This window comes from Zingiber officinale, chromosome 4A, assembly GCF_018446385.1.
Source record: "Zingiber officinale cultivar Zhangliang chromosome 4A, Zo_v1.1, whole genome shotgun sequence".
Classification (NCBI taxonomy): domain Eukaryota; kingdom Viridiplantae; phylum Streptophyta; class Magnoliopsida; order Zingiberales; family Zingiberaceae; genus Zingiber; species Zingiber officinale.
The window spans coordinates 6,201,114-6,227,528 of record NC_055992.1 but is presented as its reverse complement, the minus strand read 5'-3'; the positions used below and the strand labels follow the sequence as shown (position 1 = coordinate 6,227,528).

General features: G+C 36.9%; 3 protein-coding genes and 1 pseudogene across 4 annotated transcripts; 3 read left to right on the top strand and 1 right to left on the bottom strand.

Moving 5' to 3' along the window:
- Positions 1-2,039: 2,039 nt before the first annotated feature.
- LOC121969411 (binding partner of ACD11 1-like) lies at positions 2,040-6,590 on the top strand. The gene is made up of 5 exons (XM_042519509.1): positions 2,040-2,193; positions 5,167-5,270; positions 5,352-5,427; positions 5,803-5,883; positions 5,954-6,590. The coding sequence occupies exons 1-5, from the start codon at positions 2,182-2,184 to the stop codon at positions 6,416-6,418; spliced, it is 738 nt and encodes a 245-aa protein (XP_042375443.1). The 5' UTR covers positions 2,040-2,181; the 3' UTR covers positions 6,419-6,590.
- A 1,609-nt stretch (positions 6,591-8,199) lies between these two features.
- Positions 8,200-11,554, top strand: LOC121969412 (annotated as a pseudogene).
- Positions 11,555-13,712: 2,158 nt separating this feature from the next.
- LOC121969410 (UMP-CMP kinase 4-like) lies at positions 13,713-20,102 on the bottom strand. 2 transcript variants are annotated; one of them, XM_042519507.1, is made up of 10 exons: positions 20,019-20,102; positions 19,208-19,263; positions 18,908-18,962; positions 17,844-17,961; positions 17,100-17,256; positions 16,928-17,008; positions 16,740-16,847; positions 16,003-16,074; positions 15,541-15,583; positions 13,713-13,920 (listed from the first exon to the last, which is right to left on the bottom strand). In XM_042519507.1, exons 2-9 carry the CDS (start codon positions 19,232-19,234, stop codon positions 15,578-15,580), a joined length of 624 nt encoding a protein of 207 aa, XP_042375441.1. In that variant the 5' UTR covers positions 19,235-19,263; positions 20,019-20,102; the 3' UTR covers positions 13,713-13,920; positions 15,541-15,577. The 2 variants fall into 2 exon arrangements, with proteins under 2 accessions (XP_042375441.1, XP_042375442.1); XM_042519508.1 differs by having other exon boundaries at positions 13,713-13,913.
- Positions 20,103-20,327: 225 nt separating this feature from the next.
- LOC121969408 lies at positions 20,328-26,116 on the top strand. Its single transcript, XM_042519506.1, has 8 exons — positions 20,328-21,016; positions 21,732-22,028; positions 23,195-24,346; positions 24,458-24,645; positions 24,756-24,974; positions 25,063-25,216; positions 25,296-25,571; positions 25,680-26,116. The coding sequence occupies exons 1-8, from the start codon at positions 20,380-20,382 to the stop codon at positions 25,859-25,861; spliced, it is 3,105 nt and encodes a 1,034-aa protein (XP_042375440.1). The 5' UTR covers positions 20,328-20,379; the 3' UTR covers positions 25,862-26,116.
- The last annotated feature ends 299 nt before the right edge of the window (positions 26,117-26,415 follow it).

The following is a 26,415-nucleotide window of genomic DNA, read 5'->3' as shown; positions in this document are numbered from 1 at the left end:
ACTTTCTACAACACCATCTACAACATCACTTTTTAAGTACATACGACAACGCCAAAAAAGCGTTGTTGTTTAGCTTTTTTCTTGTAGTGCATGTTTCAAGCGTGTTTGAGATTTTTATGTTGGTCAATAAGTAAAATTGCAGTTAATAAAAAATGAATAATATTTGCCATCAAGACATGTCAAGTAACTAAATCTAGAGAAAGACATTAATTTTGTTAACATAATGGAATGACTGATGTAAGTACTGTTAAGTTATTCTATGTATATGTTATCTCATACAATATATTCTTAAATCAGTAACACTTGAATTCATATAACTATTCTTGAAACTATTTATAAAAAATATAGAAAGAGCACAAAAATATGAATAACTATTCATTCAATATTTCACATACCGAAACTATTATTTACATAATGATATTCTTACCACTGAGCAAATCCTATGATTCCAATTTCAAGGATTCAAATCTTTCCTATGCTTCAATACTAATTTTGACTTACATTTCAGCAAGAATTGTGTAAAAACATTTAATACTGTTGCATTTTGAATGTTTTCATGTATGTTTGGGTTCTCTAAAAATTTAGATATATTTCTGTACTTTTTTTCAACAATTAAACTGTCAAAATTTCCTTGTCAATGAACATTCTTCACTTCATTGTAAAAATTTATAGACGATGTTCAACGCATATTACTATTATACATATGAATTGACTTAGAAAGTAAGATCTTACTGTAATTACTTTCATTTTTTTTATCTAGTATTTTGTCTTAGATTGCTTAAGCATGTTTTCTTAAAGCCATGAGTTGGGCCATTCAATGCTTTTTACTAGATCCTCTTTTTTATAGTAAAAAAAATAATCAATGATTGTATTCCTTTCATACATTCTTCATAGTCATAAAAGATGATTTATTCATCCCAATATTTTTTCCAGTCTATCCGAATAACTACTAATTTTAGATAGTTGAATAGCATATGTAGAAGAAAAGATATTCATACGCTTACCATCTATTGACTAAGGATGAGAGATTCCCCCCTTAATTCTATTCATATCAAATTAAATAACTGCTATTAAAGTCCTATATTAGTAGAAGTATTTGAGAGATTCAATAGATAATACTTATATAGCTAAAATGATACCGTAATTACAAGTGAACATTTGATTAGAATTACCGAACCAATAAATCAAATTATTCAAAATTTAAAAAAAATGAATTTTTTTATCAACTGAACCGAACACAAGTTTATTTCAAAATTCAAAATTGAAAATCAAATCAATTTAATAATTGATATTTTTTAAAAACAGTCAAACTTTCCTATAATGAAATTAAATTTTGAATTAATTCATTCAATAGATTATTTTGATTTAAGTATATATTACTAACCCACCCTAAAGTAACTTATATAAATATTTTAATGATACATACATAATTGTATAGAATAAACTAATAATAATAATAATAAAACTACATATAATGTTTAAAATAATCGGATTATTCAACATTGAATGAATAAAACCTTTTTTATACAAATCAATTGAATTTTATCATTAAAATCAAATAAATAAAACGGATATAAAATAAATTAATTTATTCGATAATCAAATTAATATTTTTTAAAAAATAAAATAAAATATTTTAAAAAATTAATAAAAGACTAATTAGTTTAATATAAAAGTAAAAAAACTTAATATTTTTATTTTTTATTATTAATAAAAAAATAATTGGTTTAATCGAATAATCAAATTTTCAAACAAATCGAATTAAATTTCTGAATCAATTAGATTGGTTAATTATTTAGATTTAATCAAAGTTTTAATTTAGAGAAATATTTATTATTCCTCCCTCATAACCGCGCGTCGGTTCAAGGGCCGCTAGGTACGGATCTATTTTTTTTAATAATAATATTATTATTATTACATATAATATTTAAAAAACCTTAAAATTATCTCAAGAGAAGTGTGCCAAAGTCTCGATGGCTACGTATACTCAACGTACATCGACTGGGTCTTCATTGACTGCAACGAACGGCCAATATTGCAAATAATAGCTGCCACTCCATTTTATTATGTTCCCTGTCCTTTACTTACCTCTCAGGTCATCAAGATCTTCGTTTTAGGGGCGACTGTTTGAGTTGTGCCAATTCTCTCTCCACCTACCGGACTTCTATTCGAGTAGCTCCAATGTCGGTGACTGTGAGTGCTTCTTTCTCCTGTGCAAATCTCTATCTGTGTTTCTTTTGCTGACTAACTTGTTGAGGAATCTCGTTAATCTAGTCGCGTTTCAACTGCGACTGTTCGCCGTTTGTTGCTGGTGACTAATTTAGGGGTTTTGTTCATTGTAGCGATGTAATGATGTTTGTATCTTTTCACCGACCGGATTCAGCTTCCTGATTTTGTCTATGGACAACTTGAATCTGTGAGATCTGAAACAGTGAGCGAGGGACTAGGTCTTGCTTTTGCTGTGTTTTTTATTTGGGCGATGATAAATTTGACTGTCTATAATTGGAGTTCAACAGTTCAACCTTCAAAATATAAGTAGATCGGAAGTATCTGTCTTTGTTGAGATGATCAAGGACAGAGATTTCCGTGCTGAAACTCAAGAAAGACATTTCCTATCCAGTTTTAGGGATGATAGTAAGGATTATTCTCAATCAAATATTTAGATGATGCTTAATCAATTATTCCTTAATACTAACTATCCATATCTAGATACAAAAACCTAGGTAACTTCTGTAGAGCATATCCTGTAATTCGACAAATCTTTGTTTCCCCCCCATTGTTTATCAATTGCAATAGCTATAGAAACTATATTGATAATTCAATGAAAGTATCAAAAATTAATTCAATCTCTTATTTTGTTCTTCATTCTCTTATCATTCTGCCGAACATCTGGTTAAAAACAGATTTTGAATGTTTATGTATCTCTAGTATTCGGGTTTGCATGTAGTCCATCATGAATTAGATAGAATTATACCCTTTCGGATAAAGTGATTGGACCTGCCTAATGTATTTTAGTCAATTAGCTTCCAGAAGAGAGTGTACATCAAAAAGGCTCCAATTTTATTTGATCCCAGCTTAAGCGATTTAATTTGGAAGCTGAATTTCTTATGGATGTTTTCCCTATTTATGATGGTGTATCAACTAGTCAAAGACAATATATTAGGGCAAAGCCTAGTTTTATACTTAAGGGTCTAAAAGAGATTAATTGCTTATCTGCCTTTTCTAGTATTTAGGAATACAAGTCTGAGTTTTTGGTAGTCTACCTAGAGTAGCATGTTGTTGTTTTTGTTCCCCTCAAAATGTATGTCGTATATCTCCATTCTTTATAGCAACTTTTATCTGTGTTTCCCTTTAAATCAATGAATTTTTTTTTTATCATTGTTATAACAACAAGTGCTTACAAAAATAAGTCAATAAGGATGCATCATCAGGTTGAAATGATTGCTTCTAGTTTCAAACTGGTGATGCATTTTTGCCCTTCCAAATAGATGTTGATACTATAATTCAAATTTGTTTATGGAACTTGTTTCTTATATATCTTTTGGATATACCTTGAATCTTGTCATTTGAGAATTGACAAAAAAAAAAAAAAAACTTTCGAACCAAGGGCTTCCTTGTTCAATGTCACGTAGCTTCTGATACAACAGTCCTAGGTATCCACTAGGAAAATCTTAGATGCTCTTGCTTAATGTAAACTAACAAAAAAAACAAGATCATCCAAACACCATATGTTTTAGTTTTGGCATTCTGATATCTAGATTAAATATACAACCTCAACTTCCGACCAAAGAATATGCTTCTATGATAAATTGATCAGATATATTTCCTCTTTTAATTTATTCAAAGGATGCGGAGACCATACTGAAATAGTTAAAACTAAACCTTTGATTGTATTCATTATTAAGCTGCTTCATTGATGCAAAACTATCTTGAATATCCTGCTGTGTTTAACTAGTATTGTGTTTAATAATTCTTTCTTGTCCTTGTTGCAAAATGTGCCATAAATAACCTGCTTTCAATTGTAGACAAAAGGAATATTAAAAGCTTCTGTAGGCTGTATTAACAAGCCAAATATATGAGAGAGACCATGATCTTCCAAATAAAAGATCTCATGTAACCACTGGCAAAACTCATCCACAAACCTGCTGTATGTGTTTAGCTTCTGCGATCCTCCAATATCCATTCTCATCAAGTATGAATAAATTTTTGCTGCTGGTGATCAAAATCCTAAAAATGAATTCCATAACATTTTACCAATTTATCACTTTTTATGGATTTCTTTACATACAGGACAACAAGTAGCATAGTAGTTCTAAAACAATCAATTATACTAGGTTAAAAGAAATCTGCTAACTTATGGACTTCTTTCTTTTACGTAGTGTACTATTTGCAGTAATCATAGAGAAGATAAAAGCAAGTCAATATCCATAATAAATCTAACGGTAACCATGTTGGAAATGACAGAGATTAAAGCAACTCTTTTCTCAACTAAACTGCATGTTCATTGGCACATTCATGAACATTGAATAGGTACTCTTTATTGTTTGCACTGGAATGCTCAAATAATCGTGTCTTTATAGAGTGTGAATGTCTTCATGCCACACAACTCTAACTCACTACGAATACCAGCCTGCTTGTTTGTTGCCTAGAAAAGCTTCTCCTCTTGTGTTGCTCATACTGCACCTTCGCTCTGTTGGTTGCCTCTCCAAGTAACAACAAAAATAAGCTTCAACCTCTCTCTTGTGTTCCTCTTCTAAACTTAAAATCAGTCTCTAATAGAGGTTAGGATATACTCTGGCTCATTCCAACACAACTTAATGTTTTGTAAAGTTTGGGTACCCACACTTGCCTCTAATCCATCACACATAAGTCCTCAAAAATTAATTTATCCCCTCATACTTAAAGTAAAACCTGCTAAGTCATATAAATATTTTTTCAAAAAAAAAAAAACTGAATACTTCTGGATACAATATTCCTTTTGAATGCTTGTGTGATTCTTAATTTTTTTATTCTTTCTTTTCTGAGGAGAATAATATTGTCTATAATCAAGGTGCACTATCAATTTGTCTATTAAATTGACTATGCATCTTGATGTTTTAATGTTGATCACTTTTGTTTTTTACAAAAAAAGAAAAAAAATCTCATTGAATTTCTTATATATTACAGGTAAGGTCAGTGAAAATCAGCAATGTTTCCCTCAGTGCATCAGTGCAAGATATCAAAGAATTCTTCTCCTTTTCTGGGGACATTGAACATGTTGAATTGCAAAGGTTCATTTTATCGATAATGATAATTCTGTTCTATCACTTTCTAGTCTTGAACAGGCTCAACTCACCCTACATTTGTAACAGCGCCGATGAGTGGTCTCAAATTGCTTATGTCACCTTCAGAGATTCACAGGGGGCAGAAACAGCTCTCCTTCTTTCTGTAAGGCTTCCTAAAGACATTATTGGCTTTTCAAGTTTATCTGCGTCATTGAAATTCCATCCCTGTATTCATAAATGTTGATGTGTTGATACAATGAGTGTTATTATTTCTGTGTTTTCTCTCTAGATTCATTTCACCCATCTGTCTTTTTCCCCTATTTGATCAATCAAACGTTTGTCTTTAAATGCTCAATGGTTTTTTAGCATCAACAGAAAATTCAGAATATTTCAAGAATGTTGGATATTATTTCATATTGCCGATATTATCTGAGACTTCAGAATATTTTGTACTACTAAAAACTGAAAGATCTCATATTTTAGTTCCATTTGCGTCTTCAGATCTTTTAACCTTAGATGCCATTTATTCTTTTTTCAGGGAGCAACTATAGTTGATCTCTCTGTTATTGTTACTCCTGCCCCAGAATACCAAGTACCCACAGTTGTTTCAGCTCCAGAGGTAAACTTAGCGCCCGTTATTCCTATCCATTTTTTCCATGTGTTATGAAGTTGATAGTGTTCATTCTCAGCATAATGAGGCTAAAGCCACAAGTGGATCTGGATCAGTCGTACAGAAGGCTGAAGATGTCGTCACTTCAATGCTTGCCAAGGGCTTTATCCTGGGCAAAGATGCTGTTAACAAAGCAAAAACTTTCGATGAGAAGCACAGCCTCACATCCACAGCCTCTTCTAGAGTTGCTTCCTTTGACAAGAAAATCGGACTGACTGAGAAGATCAGCATGGGTACTTCAGCTGTCAATGAGAGAGTCAAGGTAGTCGATGAGAGGTTGAAGGTCTCTGAGACGACTAAATCAGCCTTCACTGCAGCTGAACAGACAATAAGCAATGCTGGATCCGCAATCATGAAGAACAGGTATGTCTTTACTGGCGCATCCTGGGTGACCGGCGCATTCAGTAAAGTTGCCAAGGCAGCAAGTGATGTCGGAGCTAAGACGAAAGAGAAAGTTGCCGCAGAGCAGCATCAGAGAGAATGATCTATTCCTGAAATGGCTTTGCGACTGGTATTCTATCGTCGTGTTTTTCTTGGTTAGGGATACAAATCAATATGCCATCAGACCATTCCTAGTGTAATTTTTTTCCATAGATAAATCCTTTTGTATGGAATTGTCATTCGGGATGTGATTCCATTTTCTTTTTATTGTCGTTTCTCTGCTAGTAGGATTGTTCGATTTCAACGATTTTCATTTGGCTCTTTCAATATCACCGGCCCACTGGTCCATTGATCTGTTCGTTCTTGGCTCTTAGTTTGCTTGATTTGTTCAACTCATCCGAACTGCTCAACTTGTCCAGTACCTTAGGTTGACTATCTACATTTGACCAGATTTGTCAGTTTAATTGTTTGTTTTTGTTTTATATTTTTATAACACATGGTAACTTATCTGGTCCTATAGAAATTTTCTACGGGTCTCCAAAGGTAAATTTCGGAAGTGTAACGTCAAGTTGTTGGCAGTAACCTCTGCCATCGTTGTTGCTCGTGAATAGGGATGTAAACGAGTCGAATCGAGCCAAACAATATTAGGTTCGGGCTCAGCTCGTTTAAGTTATATTCGGGCTCGAGCTCGGCTCGAGCTCGAATCGAGCTTTTATCACAAGACTCGAGCTCGGCTCGTTTTAGAATTATCAAGCTTGCGAACAGTTCGAGTTCGGCTCGTTTTTAGCTCGATTATCAAAGTTAACAAGTCTAACTCGTTAAACGAGCTCGGGCTCGTTTTCGGACTCGTTTAGAGCTCGTTTTTGACTCATTTTAAAGCTCATTTTAAGGCTCGTTTTAGAATTTATTTTTTTTTTCGTTTTAGAGTTCTTTTTTTGGCTCGTTTTTTGGCTCGATTTAAGGCTCGTTTTTTTACTCGCGAGCCTATAAACGAACATGTTCGCAAACTTACGAGCCGAATATCTTTAAGCTCGAGCTCGGTTCGATAAAATTGTCAAGCTCGAAATCGAGCTCAAGCTCGGCTCGATAAGATAAACAAACGAACTCGAACGAGTTTTTTACTGAATCGAGCTCCGAATAGCTCGCGAACCGTTTGGTTCATTTACATCCCTACTCGTGAAGTAAACTCATGAATTTTTTTTTCATCTATGGTTATTTCTGCCCACCACTGCAGCACCATGAAAATTCTCATATTAGTCATTTCGAGACGGTGCGATGGTTAAGAGATAGAATGTTGTTATATGAGATTTTAGGATTGAAATTCAGTACGTCCAAATATATCTTTTTTTATGACTTAGCTATTTATACTAATGATTAGTAGTTATTCATGATTTTTCTTTTTTATATTAGTATAAGGATAAATTGACGGTAACATTGCCTTTTGCCATATATGAAAATTCCCATATTAAGTTTTAACCGTTACACAATGCCCGTGGGGGCGGTTTAATTGCTTGTTCTTGCCTGTATCTCTCTTGGTTGACTCACTCGGCTTGCCTAATTATCAATTGAAATCAAGTGAAATTTTTAGGTAGATAGATTTGAAAAAAAAAGAAAGCTATCGGAAAAGACCCTTTTAAATATATAAGCCACAATAATGATCCCCCGTTTTTTCTACACCACCGGTAGGAATAACTCTGATTTGTCAGTACGATAGTGCCTGTCACATGCGGTTCCCGATACGTTGCATGAATGAAAAAAACCAATCCCGTCTTCTATGGCTTATCTAGGACAGGCGAATCCGAAGGAATCAGATGGAGCGGCCCGTTGAAGCAAATGGTTTAAACCCGTTACGGTGAATATTCGCCACCTCATTCCTTTCCTGGCTCTCTCTGTAACCAAATCGAGCCTCTCGTGTCGAAGGCGGAAGCTGCGCCTTGCGATTCGGCCGGTTCAGGGAGGGAGAGGAAGGGAGATGCGCGGCGAGTGGAGGCTCCCGTTCACGCGGTTGAAAGCGGCGGCGGCGGCGGCGGCGGCGGCGGCGGCGGCGGCTGTGGTCGCCAGCTTCGCCGTGGGTATCGCAGGGCTCTACCTCTCGATGCCGACCTCCGATTGCAGCTTCCTAAAGTTGCCTCGCAACCTCAAGGACCTCCAGATCCTAAGGTTTGGCCTCAGATTTCGTGTGTTTATTGATCTTTGATGAGATCCATCTTTGGCTGAAACTTAGTATCCGTTTGTCTTCTTTATCGGGCTCTGGATCGATTTGGTTCTAGCTTGGGGGTGTGTTTTTAGTACTAATTACACCTTTGCAAAGGGAATGGAACAGTACCCATACTTTTAATGATTTTTGAAAAGAGAAGGGCGGAAGTAAATGATTGAATCATATATATTCCTTAGATCATGACATGACAAATCAATTTATAATTTTCTTTTCTTCCCTTGGTCTACTCGCATTCTCCGAATCAGTTATGGATAGTTAGCATAAACACAATTGACAAGTTCCTGTTCCAGGTATCTTTTCATAAAATGCATTTTTTTTTCAGTACTTGGGGTTTCTGAAAACTTAGGAACCTAATGCAATGCCTTTGTTTTTTGGATTGGTTTTCAATTTTTTTAGAACAAAAAAAAAGGTTGAGAGGGATTGTTTCTTCTGTTTAACCACCCATCGTCTTTCCTGGACAAAAAACAATATCTTGCTACTCTTAAGCATCATTCAATCTTATATACTTTCTGAATAATATTGATACTTTTTGAAATTTGCCCAGGGATCATCTAGAAATCTACACAGGCGACTACACAGTGCAGGTTTTGATATGCTACTTTGCGGTGTACATATTCATGCAGACTTTCATGATCCGTGTAACAGTGTTTTTGTCACTGCTTGCTGAGCTCTCTTTGGAGTTGTTGGAGGCATGGTATTGGTGGTTCTTGCAGCAACTGCTGGTGCATCCTCCTGCTATTTCCTGTCAAAGATGATAGGAAGGCCATTGGTTTCTGCATTGTGGCCAGATAAGATGAGCCTCTTCCAGGATCAGGTAAAATAATGATGAAAATCCTTCATGTTATCTGGTTTTGAGGATACTTGTTGATTTAGTTCAGTTACGGTTTATAATATAAAGTTTGTAATGTTTGAACCTCAAGCTTCTCGTCCATGATCAATTATTTTTTGGCTCCTAGGATGTAGCTGAGTTGATACCCAAGTGGTAGACTTGCATCAATGGACAAAGGTTTGAGTTGCTGCTGTGGCAAATAACTCTCCCACTTAGGGAGCCACTTAGACCTCCCTTCGTCTCATTGAGGGGCCGGCAATGAGGGGTGCTTGCCATGAGCGGTATCATGTTTTTTGCATCAATGATCAATTATTTTTTAGCCTTTTCTTGAGAAACGCCACCCTATTTGTCCCATGAAGTTACTGTCTCTTTCTTGCTTCCTTTGTTACTAACAGTGAACTGCTACTCTCATATTTGATGTTGCGTTTTCCATGATGAGCTAGGATTTCATGGTAGGGATAAATCAAGGAAAGAGAAACCCATTCTAGTTGTTTACTTAAAGTTTGCCTAGGAAGAAAGCCAGTAGTTACTGCATTGTTTACCATTGTTCAGGTTGGATACGGATCTCAAATAGTTGGTACTAACTTCAGCTTAATGATGAGATTTTGTGGATTTATTACTGATCCGGCGGTAAGAGCAGGGACCCCATTTTGAGGAGTCAACTCCACGTGGAAATCAAGGGGCCAGGTGGTCCATCAAAAAAGGAGTGACCGACCAGACGCTCGAGAGAAGGTCGGGCCGATCGGCCGACCGGAGAAGGGTGGCTGACCGACCGGATGGTCGACCGGTGTTTAACTGACGGCCAAAAGGCGCCCCGATGGGAGTCGGGGTTTCGGTGCTCGATTGAACAGGAACGAAGGGCCGAGTGGAAGTCACGCTCGGCCGAAGACATAAGGTAGCATACTGCTAACAGTATCCACAAAGCACATGACCGAGAATCTCCTAAGTAAACCACTATATATGTCCGGCCGGACGTAAGGTGGAGGCTGTCCGGCCGGACGCCCCGGCATGGAGTAGGGAGAGAAGGACAAGGAACATCTTCTGACAGCTGTCATGCTCTATGACTAGACCATACTCCAAATCTGGCGACAAGGTGTTCTGCTGTCCCATCGAAAACGTGCCTAGACTGTAGCAGTATGGTGTCAGGTAAGCTTTCTGACAAACACATACCGAGGTATGGGTTGAGGACACGTATTTGCCTCGGTAGGTGTGCGTGAGCTCCTTCACCGCTCTATATAAGGAGTCTTATACTTCGCCGGAGATACGCGTTCTGAGAAACTTGGAGCCACTTTCTTGTTGTCGAGCTTTGCCTGACTTGAGCGTCGGAGGGTCGCCGCCGGGAACCCTTCCCCGGCCCGACTTCTGTGCAGGTTCGCCGGAGGATTATACGACTAGTCGGAGATCCATATCAGCGACTCGGAGAGCGCCACGTGCCTAACGTCCGTTGATTCAACTTTTGGACAGGATCAATTACCAAGTGTTTTTATCCGATTATATGACTCATATAATCAACTTCAAATGGTCAGGACTATCACAGGATTGATGAGATGATCATATTAATACATTTAAAATCATAATTCTATTCGAGTTATCACGCACAGGACTTTCTGCTTTATTTGCAACATACTATTCTCTGTTCTACATTTACTTTGCACCTCAACCTGGTTAATGAGTTCGGTATACATGGACAGGTTGCTCGAAGGCGCGAGAAATTATTGAACTACATGTTATTCCTGAGGGTGACACCTGCATTGCCAAACACATTCATTAACATGGCTTCGCCTATAGTTGACGTTCCTTACCATATCTTCTTCCTGGCTACTCTGATTGGACTCATCCCAGCTGCTTATGTGACCGTCCGGGTACAATTCCCTTTGCTCTACTTAATTACTCGGTCACGAGAGCTTAAACTAATTGCTTCCATAATTCCTTCAGGCAGGAACCACCCTTGGTGAACTGAAGTCAGTGGCTGACTTGTACGATTGTCAAGCAATAGCAACGCTCTTCTTCATAGGAATTGTTTCAGTTACACCTACATTGGTATACAAGTAAAGTGCACAATATTCACAAATAGAAATAGCCTTTAGTCGAAAGTATATATTATGATCACTGATCACTGTTTAGGGTCAGATATATGAATATTAATCCTCCTATTGAAAGCATATACATTATGTGAAGTATATAAATCTCTTTGCCAACTTGAGATATGGGTGTCAAATCTCGGCTAGTAGCCGGATGACTGTCCTCTCCATGCGTTATTCAATTGTCCAAGGTTAGTAGTCACTCATGATTTACTTCTTTCGTATTGACTTAGGCGTTGGGGCGAGCAAATTACCTTTTGCTAACACGAAGTATATAAATCTCCAATATCTTGTTGGATATTGGGGCCTTAAATGGACCAAAACGATTTAGAGGAAGGAAGTCATCAATTGTTGAAAGTCGTAATTGACTTCAAAATTGAAATCTACGATTCGCGTAGATAGATTTAGACTATTAATTTGCTCAAAATCGATTAAGGGTGAATGAGAAATTAATGTTTAAAGTCAGTCCAAAATAACATTTATTATTCATTAATAAAGTGCATGGGAGAATAGTCCCACATCGGAAATTCTCGATGTGTATTCTCTACTTATTAATGAAGATGTGTTAATGGAGTTAACACAAAAATAAAAGGACAGGTTACCCCTTAGCCCAGGGCGAGCAGGTGCTCGCACCTGTGAGCCCGCCACGTGCGCACGTGCGCAATAGACGCTTTGTAGGCGCACTACTCCTCAGATCTGATGGATGAGATTGAAGTGGGCTTGGTGAAGGGTTACAACCCTTCAGAATGGATGATCTAGATCGATCCAGCCCAAGGAACACATCCACTCACCCAAAGGACAATCAACCTCTTCTTTCAGTATAAATAGAACCCTCCAGATGATGGAAAATTCACTCAATCCTCTCTTCTCTTCCTCAAGCATTCATCTCATCTTGTGCATTCAAGAGTCCAAGAAGTCTACTAGAAGGTTCGCTGGTCTCGAAAGTCGGAGTGCTACGATTCCGAGACGTTCGTCGTCGTTATATCTTGGGAACGAATTGCAACAATCCGTTAAGCACCGTAGCGGAGCAATATCGTTTACGGAGATAGTGTCGAATACTATCCTCGACGATCAGTTTGCATACTCCAGAAGCTACCCGGGGATAACATATCTGACCCTAAAAAGTTGATTCTCTTATGATGCTGAACTGAGAAGACTCACTCTTAGAAGCCATGTCCAACATGAATTGCTTGTATCAGCTATTGTGTGTGTATCCTCTATTCATGCAAAGTTTACACATCTTCTGCACTTGTCGAAATGAGAAAGTGAATCTATTTGTTTAGAACTTAATTTGTCTTTTCTCGAGCAGATTAATTAGAGTAACCGAGGCATTTTCTTAGGGGGTAAGTGAGTTGAGCCGAGCCGAACTCTTGAATGTTTGAACTTGGCTAATTTATAATCGAGTTGAGCTCGAATTTTATTTAACGAATATATTCATGGCTTACGAGTTTATTCAAACTTTTATCGAGTCTAAACGAGCTTAATAAATATAAATCATAAATTTAAATATTCATTAAAAATTAAATTATATATTAGAGAAAATTATAATAATATTATTAAAATTTATAATTTTATTCTAATAAATAAATTTAATATATTTATTTATATTTTTCATAAGTAGAGTGTAAAATCTATAAATTCAATATCAAAATTATTATTTTTTTATTTAAAAGTTGTTTAATGAGTTTAACGAACGTGTTCATAGCCGAATATTACGAAGCTTGAGCTTGATTTATTTATCTTAACGAACCTCATTAAACGAGCTCAAACGAGTTTTTATTGAATCGAACTTCGAATAACTCGCGAGTGGTTTGGTTCATTACACTCCTACATTTTCTAATGTATGTACCTGCACTCATTTTTATTGTTCAGTCGTTGCAAATTAGGAGAGTTAGTGAGAGTTTCATATAGCCACAGTTTTCCTCCGCTTACATGTGGCGTTGTCGGATGATAAGAAAAACATTGCTTTAAAAAGAATCAATCAAACCAAAATAACATAGCAGTTCATAAAAAATTAAAGTTTTTTTTGGCTACGGTTAGTTGTTTAAAGTTCCTAAAAAAGGACGTTTTTCTGTATCTTTCTTTCATCAACCTAAAAGTGCAGATCATATTACTGGTGAGTGCAATATTGTTTATTGGTTTTTCTGTGAAGAACAGAAATTAACATAGCAGTGATTTATCTTTAAAAAAAAAATACAGCATCAATCAAACCATGATAGTGACTATACGAAGATTATGTGTTTATGATTTGTTACAAAGAATGCATAACTTGCAAACGCATACTGGATTAACGAAGAAATAACATGATCTTTATGCCAAATTCAATAGCAATACCATAAAGCTGTAAGTCGACTTTTGACTATGGGTATAATTGCAAATAGAACACAATACATGTTGCGAACAAATGAACGGCTCGTTTATAGAACTCTGAAATGGACCAATAAATCATCGGAACCTGCTCCAGAGCAACCTGTAATCTACAATGGTAAGATGCCTGAATCAGGAAGATATTCAAGCTAAAGACAGCCTTTTATTGTACTGCACTTCCAGAACGTAGATGATTACATCTTTAATATGTATTCAAGACTATGTTGCACCATGGACATAAAGATACGAGAGAACACATAACCGAAACTTTGGGCAATCAAATGTTTGACCACTAAACGTCCTATATGGAGTAAGGATAAAACATGGATTGATTGAAATGCCATCGGTATGGGAAACATATTATTCTGCCTGTGAAGCAAATCTGAAATGCCTTCAACTCAAACTAAACCTACTTCAAGCCCGCCATCGCTGACTGCCTGCTATCGCTTGATTGCTGCTGCAGATTACTTCTTTGTTGCAGGCCTACTACAAACAAGGAGCCTGAGACAAAGGTCATGAAGCTCTACTTTAACCTATATTAGTACCTAACTGATTGTTTATTAAACTGTTGACTCGTTAACCCATAAACTGTAACACATTGAATTTAATCCCATAAACCCTATTACCTTCCCTATTATTCTCATTCTGATGACATGCATCTGACTTCTGATGACATGCATACAACATCTTTGATTTGGATGGATTAAGCCACCCCTTCTACTTCTTTGGTCCCTCTTCATTGGTGCCACCTACATCTCTTGTCGGCACACTGACATGGTATTGCTACTGTTTTGTTCTTGCTGCAAACCAAAACTCTGGCTCAAAAACAAATTTTTTAAGATAAATATGTAAGGGTGTCGAGCTAATAGATCATTAGAAGCCAGAGAAGTCATCAGATTGATGGGCGGTCAAGCTGACCATATCAGAATGAGAGGAGCCAGAGTTAATGTGATGTGGTAGATCTATATCTAAGACTAAAGGGATGGAACAATGCCAACCATTCAATATATAGCAAGTCACCACTATTGTCAACTTGCTCTAATAGGGTTGGAGAATCAAAGAGGTCCATGGAGAGAGTGGAGGATCGATGTAATGGTCCGGAAGCTCATCAAGAGGGATGTGCATGAACGATGAGCCCAATTCAATGAATTCTATTGCACACACCGCAAAGTCCAAACAATTCAAAGTTAGTAATGTGTGTGCTCAAGGGTGTATTCGACTGATTGTGTCGATAGTATACACAAATAAAAGAAAACTAAACACTAACGCAATGATCCTATTTGCTGCTCTATTTTGACTCCAAGCATTGTAGTAGTGTATCCATTGATTAAAATTCTATCAGAAGCCTTGTGGCTAGAAGTTAATGATCCATAGTTTAAATCAATACAAAAGAGTATAATCTAAAGTTTCTGCTCTTACCCTCCCACGTGTGGACAGGTGGATAGTATTAGAACTCAATTATGTACCTTTTACCGGAACTTTGATAGACATTAGCAGGACTCGGGCAGGGGTTAAACAACCGTTGGGAACAGTATGAAGGTGCCCTACCGACATTTTTTTCTTAAACCTGAAATCTGTTTTTGATTGTTTTTTATTTCTAAATCCAAAGGTAATAATTTGAGGAGATAAATGACATAATTCATCCAAATGAATTACGTAATTTGTGAACAAGTCATGCAATAGATTTGATCCACATGGATGTCCAGCAAAAGAATATCAGGACAACTTACCTTTAGATAGAGTTGATTAACATAGAAGCATGTCTACTCAAACCTGCAAGAGTACATGCAAAAGATACATGAGCAAGTATAAAAGCAGCAATGCATAGGTTTAGATATGGGCACGTGATGTTCTATTTTTATGATTAGCAAACAACTCAGGATTATAATTTTTTATCCCTCATTCGATGCAAACTAGTTCTAGAAAATATGCAGTGTCCGTAAAGCAAAGGAATGAAAGAAATCATTGAGCTTTCTCTCGTGTAGTGTGCATGGTACATTGAATGCTACAGCACCAGTTGAATTCCCAGTACCATAGAGGTCAAATTATAAACTACGATTTATAGACATACAATCCCCTTTCACATTAGTCTATCAATGATCATTATCACTGAAATGAATCAACAATAAGTCAATAATATGTTGGACATGGAAATAAAACTGGATCTTAAAAGATTCATAATGTGATCTTACTTTGGTGTGGAAGGGAGCAAAAATGGCCTTCACATCTTCAAAGACCTCCTCAATGGGCTTTGCGGCATTTACCTTTAAGGCCAAAAAAGATATTAACACTATCAGATAACTTTAGTATGCATCCACAACCTTTTTGGAAAGAAGACCAAGAACCTACCACTATATACTAATAAATGATTATAGACATCCACATTAATCCATGATGAAGGTTCACAGTGAAAATAAGATCAGACAAATGTTAAATGTATGCTCAGTAAGTTTTTCTGCTACATTATAAGTATTAGATTAGAATGCTTTGCTGCATGTTTTATCAATTCTCCAAGGAGTCTGCAGATTCAGCAAGGAGACCAAGCACAAAAATAAAACTCAATACTCAGCTCCAAGGTGGTCATATTTTATTAGCCCTGCATAGTTCGAAAAAAGAGGCCGGCTAGGTTAAAACATGCCAAAGTTTTAACCATAGAGAGTGCTAGCAATGCCATGTTAGCACTAAATTTTTGTAACACCTTCTGAAAGGGAACTGAAACTACCCATGGTCATGGGAATTACAAAAAAGAAAAAATAATACTAATAACGGTAAAGGGGGAAAAGAGTAAGAAATGATTTCAATGGTGATAGAAAGTTGGCTCTCCTTGCTGACATGTTCATAGTGGGAATATTCTTGTAGTATCTTTGGGCAAAAATATATAAGAGAGTGATTAAATGAAGATTTCATAATTGCAATCTTATCATAGTACCCTTCTAACCCTGCCCTTCAGGTTATAGTGTTCGATTACTGGTAGACTGGATTCAACAAAAACTCTGAAGCGCTTTCTTATGGTCTCAATGTTATCATCAACTCTCCCCTGCATCATGCAGAAAATTAATAATTTGCCTAATTGGGGAAATACAAAATTACAGAAAAAAAAATCCTTGCAGAAATAACCTGGTTGCGGCTTAGAAGTCTATGTTCCATCTCTTCTTCTGGACAATCAAAAAATAGTATGAACTCTGGCTCAATCTTTGTCTGTAAAAAACAGGAAAAAAAAAACATGTAATAGCCTTATCGTATGATTTAAATTGAAGTGTTAGTAACAGATATCATATTGTTGAATTACCCCATTTTCAAAAGCAGCTCGGTTCTCTTCATTTCTAGGAAAGCCATCAATAAGAAATCTGTCATTTCCACACTCAATCATAGCCTTCTTCAGAAGATCAATAGTAACCTCAGCAGGGACAATTTTCCCTTCCTTTATCATGTTTGATATCATGGTACTGGAGAAAGAATGTGGTCAGAGAAAAATAAAATCCTTCTAGTTAACAATCCAAGTAGGAGAGAGTATTAGGATATTTGACATGATCATATCCTTCAATTGAGAATGCTAGTCTTCAAAACAGCAGGTAGAATATATGTTGACTAATTTTTATAATGTCTTGTGTTGTGTATTTCTTTTGTCCTCTTACAATGGAAAGTTACTTCCATTCAAACAATTTTGCAAAACTAACCACTGGCATACTACTGCAATCAACATAATCCTTGCATCTAATTAAAAACCTGTACATTGAATCACTTCAGGAAACTTGCCAGCTAGCTGTGGTCATGATCAGCTAGCCAACTATAAGGTGATTGATTAGGAGGCCTAATTCTACTAGTTATTCCTACATGTCTACGCCAACGCCAACCCCACTTAGTGGGATAAAGGTTTGATTATTGTTGTTGTATTCTTACATACCCCAACCTAATTCCACAAGTTAATGGTTAGTGCTGAACAATGAAACCTAATTATAATGCTAATAAAAGCAACAAAGTTGCATTTATACACCTACACGAAGTAAATAATAGATCGAATGTAGTAAGATACCCATTTTCAGAGCCGGATTTGATTTCTGCACGGAGAAGATCTCCAGCACTGAGATGGGTGAACCCATAATTTTCAACAATCTTTGCACACTGTGTGCCTTTTCCACTGCCAGGTCCCCCTGTTATATACATCAGGTTGAAAATCAAACAAAAAAAGAGAAAATATAAAGGCATTTAACTACCAACAAATGCACATGTAGGGAAAAAAAAAGTTAAAATGAAATTCACATGCATCAACTTTGCATTGCAATCAGCATCTATCTTCAAATATAATTCCATAGAGTCATATAAGCAAAAAAATCTCAATTATATTATAGGAGATAAATGACAACTTCACATATAGAAAGAGTACAAGGAAATACAAAGACTGCAATTGCCAAAAAGAAGGCTTCCTGACACTGTAATATTCTCATATGTTATTTAGGATGAATGATTTAATCTTGGAACAAACTATGAGTCTGATACAAGAGCAAGTATGCCCATGGAAGGGTAGATAGAATGCAACATTAGCCTTGTGAGGGCCACTAGTAACATCTGGAGTAAAAGTATATTGTGAAAGCCCTTTGGCTCTCTTACAACAAGTATACCCTGTATATGACAAGATTCTAGGATAATAAACTAGCATGGTACCAAATTGACTTGTAAATTTGAATACTTAGTTTAGTTGTTTGGATTTTGTAGTCTTATGGGAGATAGCAGGGACTATTTGGCAAACTGTGGTACATTGGGCAAGACATATCCTTTCTTACAACAGTGTAGAGTGTGCAATATAAAATCCTCAAATTCTCTTACAACAGTATAGGTTTTGTACCAACAAGAAGGGAAAGACAGCCTTTTTTATATCCTGAGCTTTAGAAAACACAGTTAGTGCCCCAATTCTAATATTTCACCGAATAGAAGTCTTTCCTTGACAATATCAAAATGCTCATCTTCTCGCTTCTTAAATGAGAGAATACAGAGAGTTGTATGGATTTAGATTAAGCAAATAATTCATGGTGATATTTCTAGTAAATCAAATGGGCTAAAAAATTGCTATTGTTTTTTTAGTAAGCAATAAACTGTTACCGAGCACAAAAACGACTGTGATCTTCTTGTCACCTGGGAAACTCACAGTAGCATCCTGCATTCAAACATTTAAGAAATATCCTGAAGTTCATATATTTTTTATTCATTTTGTCTGTCCTACAAAGGCAATTTGAATTTAAAAAAAAAAAAAAAGCATAAAGCCAACTGCCAAAGAACTATGATATTGCCAAAGGGAGAAACACAACTCCTGATGGTGTATGCCCGTTCTTTATTAAGAGCAATCTTCTTTCAATTAAAATGATTGAATACGATTCTGGAGGAGATCTGAAAGTAAGATACCTTACTAGAATCTACCATTGTGCCCATGAATACAAGCTAATTCTGGTGTGTGCTAGCTGAAACAATAAAGACAGGTATATTTAGCATGCATTTAAAATTATATCATTGAAAGTAAAAAAACTGCTGAGAAATATTTTCAGAGAAAGCAAATCATGCAGCCAGGGCATCAAATATGCGTTTCAAGATCAGCCAAACACTATTCTTACATCTATTTGAAGTAGATACAAAGAGAGTCAGTGTTAAGTGTCAAAAATAGCCGTGTGCATCATAGGCATGCAATTTTACTCATATCAACATAGACTTCTGCACATGTTAAATTGTGATGCATATCATTCGTGGATCTAAGAATCTATCAGCGGAAAAAATTACATCCAAAAAGAAAGCCTTTGTTTCAGGAACACCGAACACAAAGTCTATTTCCATTGAAAAAGATCCGCAAGATCTCTACTAAGAAATAGCCGAACTTCTCCCTGCAAAATCACTTTTACCTTCCATGCCAATTCTACGAATCAGATCCCCAAGATCTGAATTAATGCATCGATTCTGCATCTAGATCTACTCTCGAGTATCTCTCTGATACCCGAACCCGATAATCAAGATAAGGAAAAGATCTCAGCCTCATTACTGCAAATTTAGCAGATCCACAAACAAAGAACTGAATCAAACTGCCACACTCCAGATCTAGGAATCAATTCGATCAGCGCAAGTAAAATCATCACAGAAAATTGAACCGGAACATTACGAGGAGGAAAGACATCCGATCGGAAGAGGGAAAGGGAGGAAATGGGGAAGAAGAGACGAGATCCGATACCTGGTTGCAGCGCGAGCCTCGCTTCCAAATTTTGCTCCTCCCCTCGGCGAACGTTCCTCCAGAGTCCAGACAGGGATGGAGGAGGGAAATCGAGATCTCTCGGCCATATTTATAGACCGAACCAATTCTGCATTAGCAGTTGGAACACGGTGGGCGCTTCGATCTCCATCGGACGGCTTCGGATTTCTCTTCGTCCCTCAAATTTAACTTACTTATTATTGAATTTATTTATATTTAAGTTGTTAAAGATTTATTTCCGAATTATCATAAATCGAATTATTATTTATACATCATTTTTCCTCAATTAGTTTGGTCGCCCAAATCTCACTCCAACGCGGTCGTCTGCCTTTCAGCAGGGGCGATGATGTTCCCCGGCGGTGCGCCTCCCGGCGACCACCAGGAGACGCTGCCACTCCCTCCCCTTCCATCTCCCTCACTCTCTCCCCCTTCACTGCCGCCGCGGGCTCTGCTGCACCCCTCTTATTCTTCCACCCTCTCGGCGCTGGCTCCCCCCTTCACCCTCGATCACGTTTCTCCCACCCCGCCTCTGGCGCCTCAGCTACCCCCGCACCCTCCCGACTCTCTATTATTCCCCGATTTCCCCACCTCACGATTGCTCCCGCACAACGACGTCGCAGAATCTCTCCCATCCCGGTTCGGTAGCGCCACCCCTTGTGATCCCAACTCGGGACGCCGGGTGCGGGTGCAGTCGCTCGTCGGGACCAATGGGCCAACTTTCTATTCTGAATTTGCGGCACCATCCCGGACCGGTAGCGCCGCCGACGTTGAACCCTACTACGCCCACTACTATCCTGACTCGCAACGATGGGCGCTCGATGATCCCTTTGGGTCCTCATCGGCCTATTCTAAACTTACCGCTGCCCTGCTGATTAAGCCAGTCGATGAGGAGGCAAAGCGAGTAAAGCGTACTAACGAGGTGCCATTGACAGAAGTCACAGAACCACCTTTTAGCTACAAGGTGCCATCTTTTCAGGAAGGTAATTTCCTTGTTACCCTAGTTTTTCTAGTGTTACTTTTGACGATGATTTAAAATTAGACATTTACATCATTTTAAGGTGGAGAGTATGAAGGAACCGTTTTTATCTTGCGTATGAATTGGACTGCTTTATTTTAATGTAGTACGTTTTACTGGATCAAGTAGGATCGATAATACTTCTGTATTCCCTATAGGCTCCATGATAGATCTTCACTATAGTTTTTGTTTTTGATGCTCTTATGAACTGAAATTCTAGAAAAAATTGAATGTTCTGATATCAATGAAAATTGCAATTTTTCTTTTTGCCACATTATTATAGGTTCATCAATCAAAAAGTTTTCCTTAGTTCTGACAGTCATTTGCTCTGTTGTGGAGCTAACTGACCATGGATAAATAAAGCTAAATCTGGCAATTTCTTCCTATCTTTTCTGCGTATGAAATACAAAATCCTTTTATTTTTGGACCGAGTTTCTTATATTTACTCCTAGAAAGATATATTAGTCTAAAGATTCTCCTAAACAGAAATCAAGGATTCTGATGTCCTTCCCTTTTTTACCATAATCAATACATTTTATAAAAATTGTTGCATTTAATGGTGAAAAGATAATACCTGGCGGTTGTCTCAAATAAATTGAAAGTCACAGACCTTTGAGTGTTTATAATATATCTTTAGGCGATTTTATAACATCAACCTGTCCTCATTGAATCATTCACAGACTCTCTCCTTGCTTATCACACCTCCACCTCTCAATTGCCTCCCCACAACACTGCAGCAGAGATGCTTCCATCTGGATCTGTTAGCACACCCTTTGGTCATTCCTACTATGCGCACTACCATCACGTCTCTGAACTGCAAGCGCTAATTGATTCCTGTGGGACCTCATTGGCCCATTCTGAACTTGGGCCTGCGCAGTGGAATAAGCCATCCCTGGAGGAGATGGGGAGAGTAAAGCATGCTGATGGGGTGACAAGGATGGGACCCAATTCTAGTCACACACTATCTTTTCAGGAAGGTGATTTCATTATATTGTTAGTTTTTCTATGTTTATTTTTGGTGTTGACTTACAATTAGGCATTTACACTTTTTAACATGGACAGAAAAGGAACTCTGTTTATGATGTTAGTATTTTTTTACTGGATTAGATTCAGTTAACTATACTTACTATATTCTATAATAAGTTCCAAGATAGATTTTCATTTTGGTTGCTGTTTTTGATGCTCGTGTGAACCTCAAAAAATGACTTGAAGAGTTTGTTGATATCTGTAAAAGTTGCAACATTTTCTTATCACCACATTTTTAAAAGGCTCTCACTGTGAGACGGTCATTTGCATTTAGTTATGGAACTAACAATGGATAAATAAGGTTAAATCTGGCATTTTGTTCTTGTTCGTTGCTGTTATTTCTGCAAATGAACTATAACTCCTTGACTCCTCAGACCCTGCTGAGTGTCTACTATTTTCTCCTAAAAGATATATATTGTAACATCCATCGATTGTCAAAATTAAATCGAAACAGTCAAAAACCTCTGAGTGTTCCTAATAATTCTTCACGGGTAGAAAATGAATGATGAAATATTCAAAATAGGATTTTGTCTATTGTATATCATCAACTTGTTCTTAACATGCATGGAGATTACTTTTCTAAACTGAAATACACCTTTTTAAATTTATGGGAAAAGGTGATGTTAAATTTCAGTTGAGTGTGAGACAACTAAGCAACCTACGGAGCAATGGATCAACAATAAGATATCTTGAGATAATTCATATTTCAATTTATCTTCTCGTTTATATTTGCTTCTGGATTCGCTTCAGTTATTGCACTGAAACATCCAAATTTTCATTTTTCTTCTAAGTTTTTCTGATGGTCATCAGCCTTCTTGACCATGATGTGCTGCCATTGTTGGGTGGCATATCCTACTCATAAAAATGTCCAGAAATGGTACTTATGGTTCTCATATGTATTGATCTTTCACCTAAAATTAGGCAAGATTAACCTCATTATTTTAAATGTCAAGTACTTCAAATTTGCATTTTTTTGTTATCATAAGTGTCTGGTTTTAAGTGATTTTTGAAGTCAAAGATGTTAGATAAAAATTTATCGTTGTTTTGGTTGGCATTTTGTATCATAACAATGATTCTTATGATGTTTGTTTGAAAAAATTGTTGGATTCACTAACAGGAAAAGAACAATTTGGATCCCGAAGCATTGAATGGCTACTGGATGACCACCCACCAGAAAAATATGAGCAAGACAATGCATCCTCTTATACAATTTTCAACCCTCAATTGTCAACTGCTGCAACTGGCTCAACTTCTGCAATGGGATTACATGATACTTATATTTCAAACTCTGCTTATGACCGTTACATGGCACAACTTGATTCATGCTCTATGTATCCAATAATTTTCTATTCATCTACCGCATGCTCCACGTCAACTGAATCATATGCGCCGTCAAATTCCACAACTAGTACAAACATCAACCCAACATTGTCATCTGTGAAGGTTCATCATGAAGTGCTACATAAGGTAGATGATCCATCAGTTATACCCTCTAGGTCAAAGGAGGTTAATCTCCATAAAAACATGGATCCAAAAGAGGGATATGATGAGAGGATTTGGGAAGACTACAACACAACAAATTCTAATGTCTTACCTGCATCTTCTATAAGGGATTCACTTCCCAATCATAATCATGCTACAGAAAACCCTTCAAATCTTCCTTCCATGTTGACTTCCAAGTTGAGGTTAGGAAATGTGGTGATTGCTGATTCTTCTCCATCTAAGTGCAATTCCTTAGATCTGAATAAATCCACCAAGAGTTCTTCAGAAGCATTTGATCAGCTTAATCTTGCTGTTGACTCACCATGTTGGAAAGGTGCTCCAGCATCACAACAGTTCCCATTTACCATTGACGAAACGCTAGCTGTAGAATATGAATCATTCAAGAATGATTCATGTCATGAACATAACCAAATTCTTGGTGTTGGAAACTCAAATAATTCTGCAGAACAAGTTGGAAACTTGAATTTTGATGACATTAAGATAAGTCCTGTTTCAGAACAGTCAGAATGCTCACCAGCTGTTTCATCAAGCATACAACAGATTTCTGAAGGTGCAGAGAGAAAATTGTCTGGCGGTAGAAAAGATCAAGAAAATGAGATTTGGTTTGACTATACCCCTAGGGAACAAACAAGGCAAACCAACGAAGCAGAGAAAACGGCCAATGTACAAAATGTTTTTCCTGCAAAATTTGTTGAAACGGAAAGCAATACTGCAAGCAATTTTCTACCTGCAAAGGGCGTTAACGAGAACATCGACACTCTTAGCGGTCTAGTTGATTGTTGCTTATTCGACTTATTTGGTTTTTCTTAATAAAGATCTGGAACAAAATTTTGCCACATGAAATATTTTTATTATTGTTTACTTTTTTACTCTCCAGGCCCACCGCTGAAAAGAATGGAGGAGCTCGTTAAATTAATACATGGTTCTTCAGTGGAACTGTTATCTACCAACTCTAGCTGGAGCAAAGAATTGAAACCACATGATTACAAACTTCTCTATGCAGCCATTAACAATATCGCATTGCTCCTCAAAGACAAGGAGGTACTTGCCATGGACTTGATTATGGTACAATGAGAATAACTTGTTCAATCGGAAGCTATTTTTTGCCACTTATCATACAGGCAGCTTTTATTCTAAATTTTTTCCCCCACACTAACTTGATGTCAATTTGGCAGGATATTGTTGGTTTTTGTCATTGTTCAAGTGTAAGGATTGCTTGTTCCTGCATTAAATGTTTAAAAACCAGAGAGCTAAAGAGGAATAACAACATCCAAAATTGCAACGTGAAGGGAATGACACTGTCCGGATGCAATTTTTCTAATGATGAGTTTGACAATTTTGTGGTCAAGGGAGGTGATGCATATCTCAGCAAAGTTGTCAAGAGAATGACACAGGTAAATTTATTAGCCTTTTGTGTTTATCATTTTGTCTATCTTTTTGACCATTAATTTCCTGTCTATTGTATATATCATAAATCTGCAGACAATTGAGAATGCACTATCACAAAGTTTTACCGAAACTGATGAAAGCAGACAAGCATCGTTGTACAAGAATCTCTGGCTACAAGCAGAAGTTTTGGCCTGTAGATTAAAGCAAGAACTTCTAATTGCTCAACTGAAGACTGAATCAGAAAGCTGTAAGCCCCTATTCTCAAATTGGCCTCCTCTTTCCTAAAATTAGTGATTTCTCATTTTGACTTTTTTTTTATTTTCCAGATAAGCCTCCACAATCCAACATATCTTCAAGTCTGCACTCTCCACGTGACCTCAAGGTGCAAGATTCACCTTTGAAGCCCAAAGATATTGAAGGCATAACAGAACAAGAAAGTCAATTCAGTGCAACAGCAAACCATGAATCAAGCAAGGTGGAGGATGTCGAATCATCTGTCATGGCTCGATTTAAGATTCTTAAAGATCGAGACAACAACTCTGTTTACAGAAGCACCGAAGCAGAGTACATTCTTGACCAAGAGAGTGCTGCAAGGCACACAGGTGAAAATGCAACCAAAAACAATCCTGGCATGATTGCAAATCTTGCTGATATAGGGCTAATCAACAGTGTTGCCAACGATGAAGCAAGACCATCTCTACATGTTTCAGGATATGAAGATGCAAGCCAAATGTTACCAGGCCCTTTGAATGGATCACTGATCCAGTCCTACATGGCACACAAGCAAGGGAGTTGGCCTAGTACAACTGAGGATTATGTACACAAGCAAGGGAGTTGGCCCTTTGAGTGGGAGCATGTGATGAGGGACGATGAAGATGAATCCACACATTAGCCTTCGCTTAATGATGAGGATTTCAATGAATGATGGAAGACTGAAAGTTATGTGCATACAGCAAAAAAGTTTGGAGACTGTATTATGGAACCTGGAGACTCCTGATTTGACAATCTGAACGATTTTATGTAATTAAATGGCTACATTTTGTGTGTTCCTTCCATAATGCTTTTAAAATGTAAATGATTCAAGAGTTAAAGTGCATTTGGCCTCTTATAACTATCTGCTAGTAAAGACTGATGAGATGTTCGATCATCCAATGACGAAAATTGTGTCTTCTTCGAACTCAGAAGAACAAATCCTCCTCAATATGGTTATATTGTAGACATATGATTGAAAAAATTATCAATCATTATTAAAATGGATGATGTATCTAAAATGATTGATGCAAACTATATCTTTGCATAGTTTTCATATTGCTTATCTTTGCATAGTTATTTTATTTAGTGATCAAAAATTATGTTGACTTGCTTAATTTGTGAGTTGTAGTATTGGATACATCTTTTATCATGTTTCTGATGGTTAATTTTTGCTTATTATCGTGAAGTTAATGA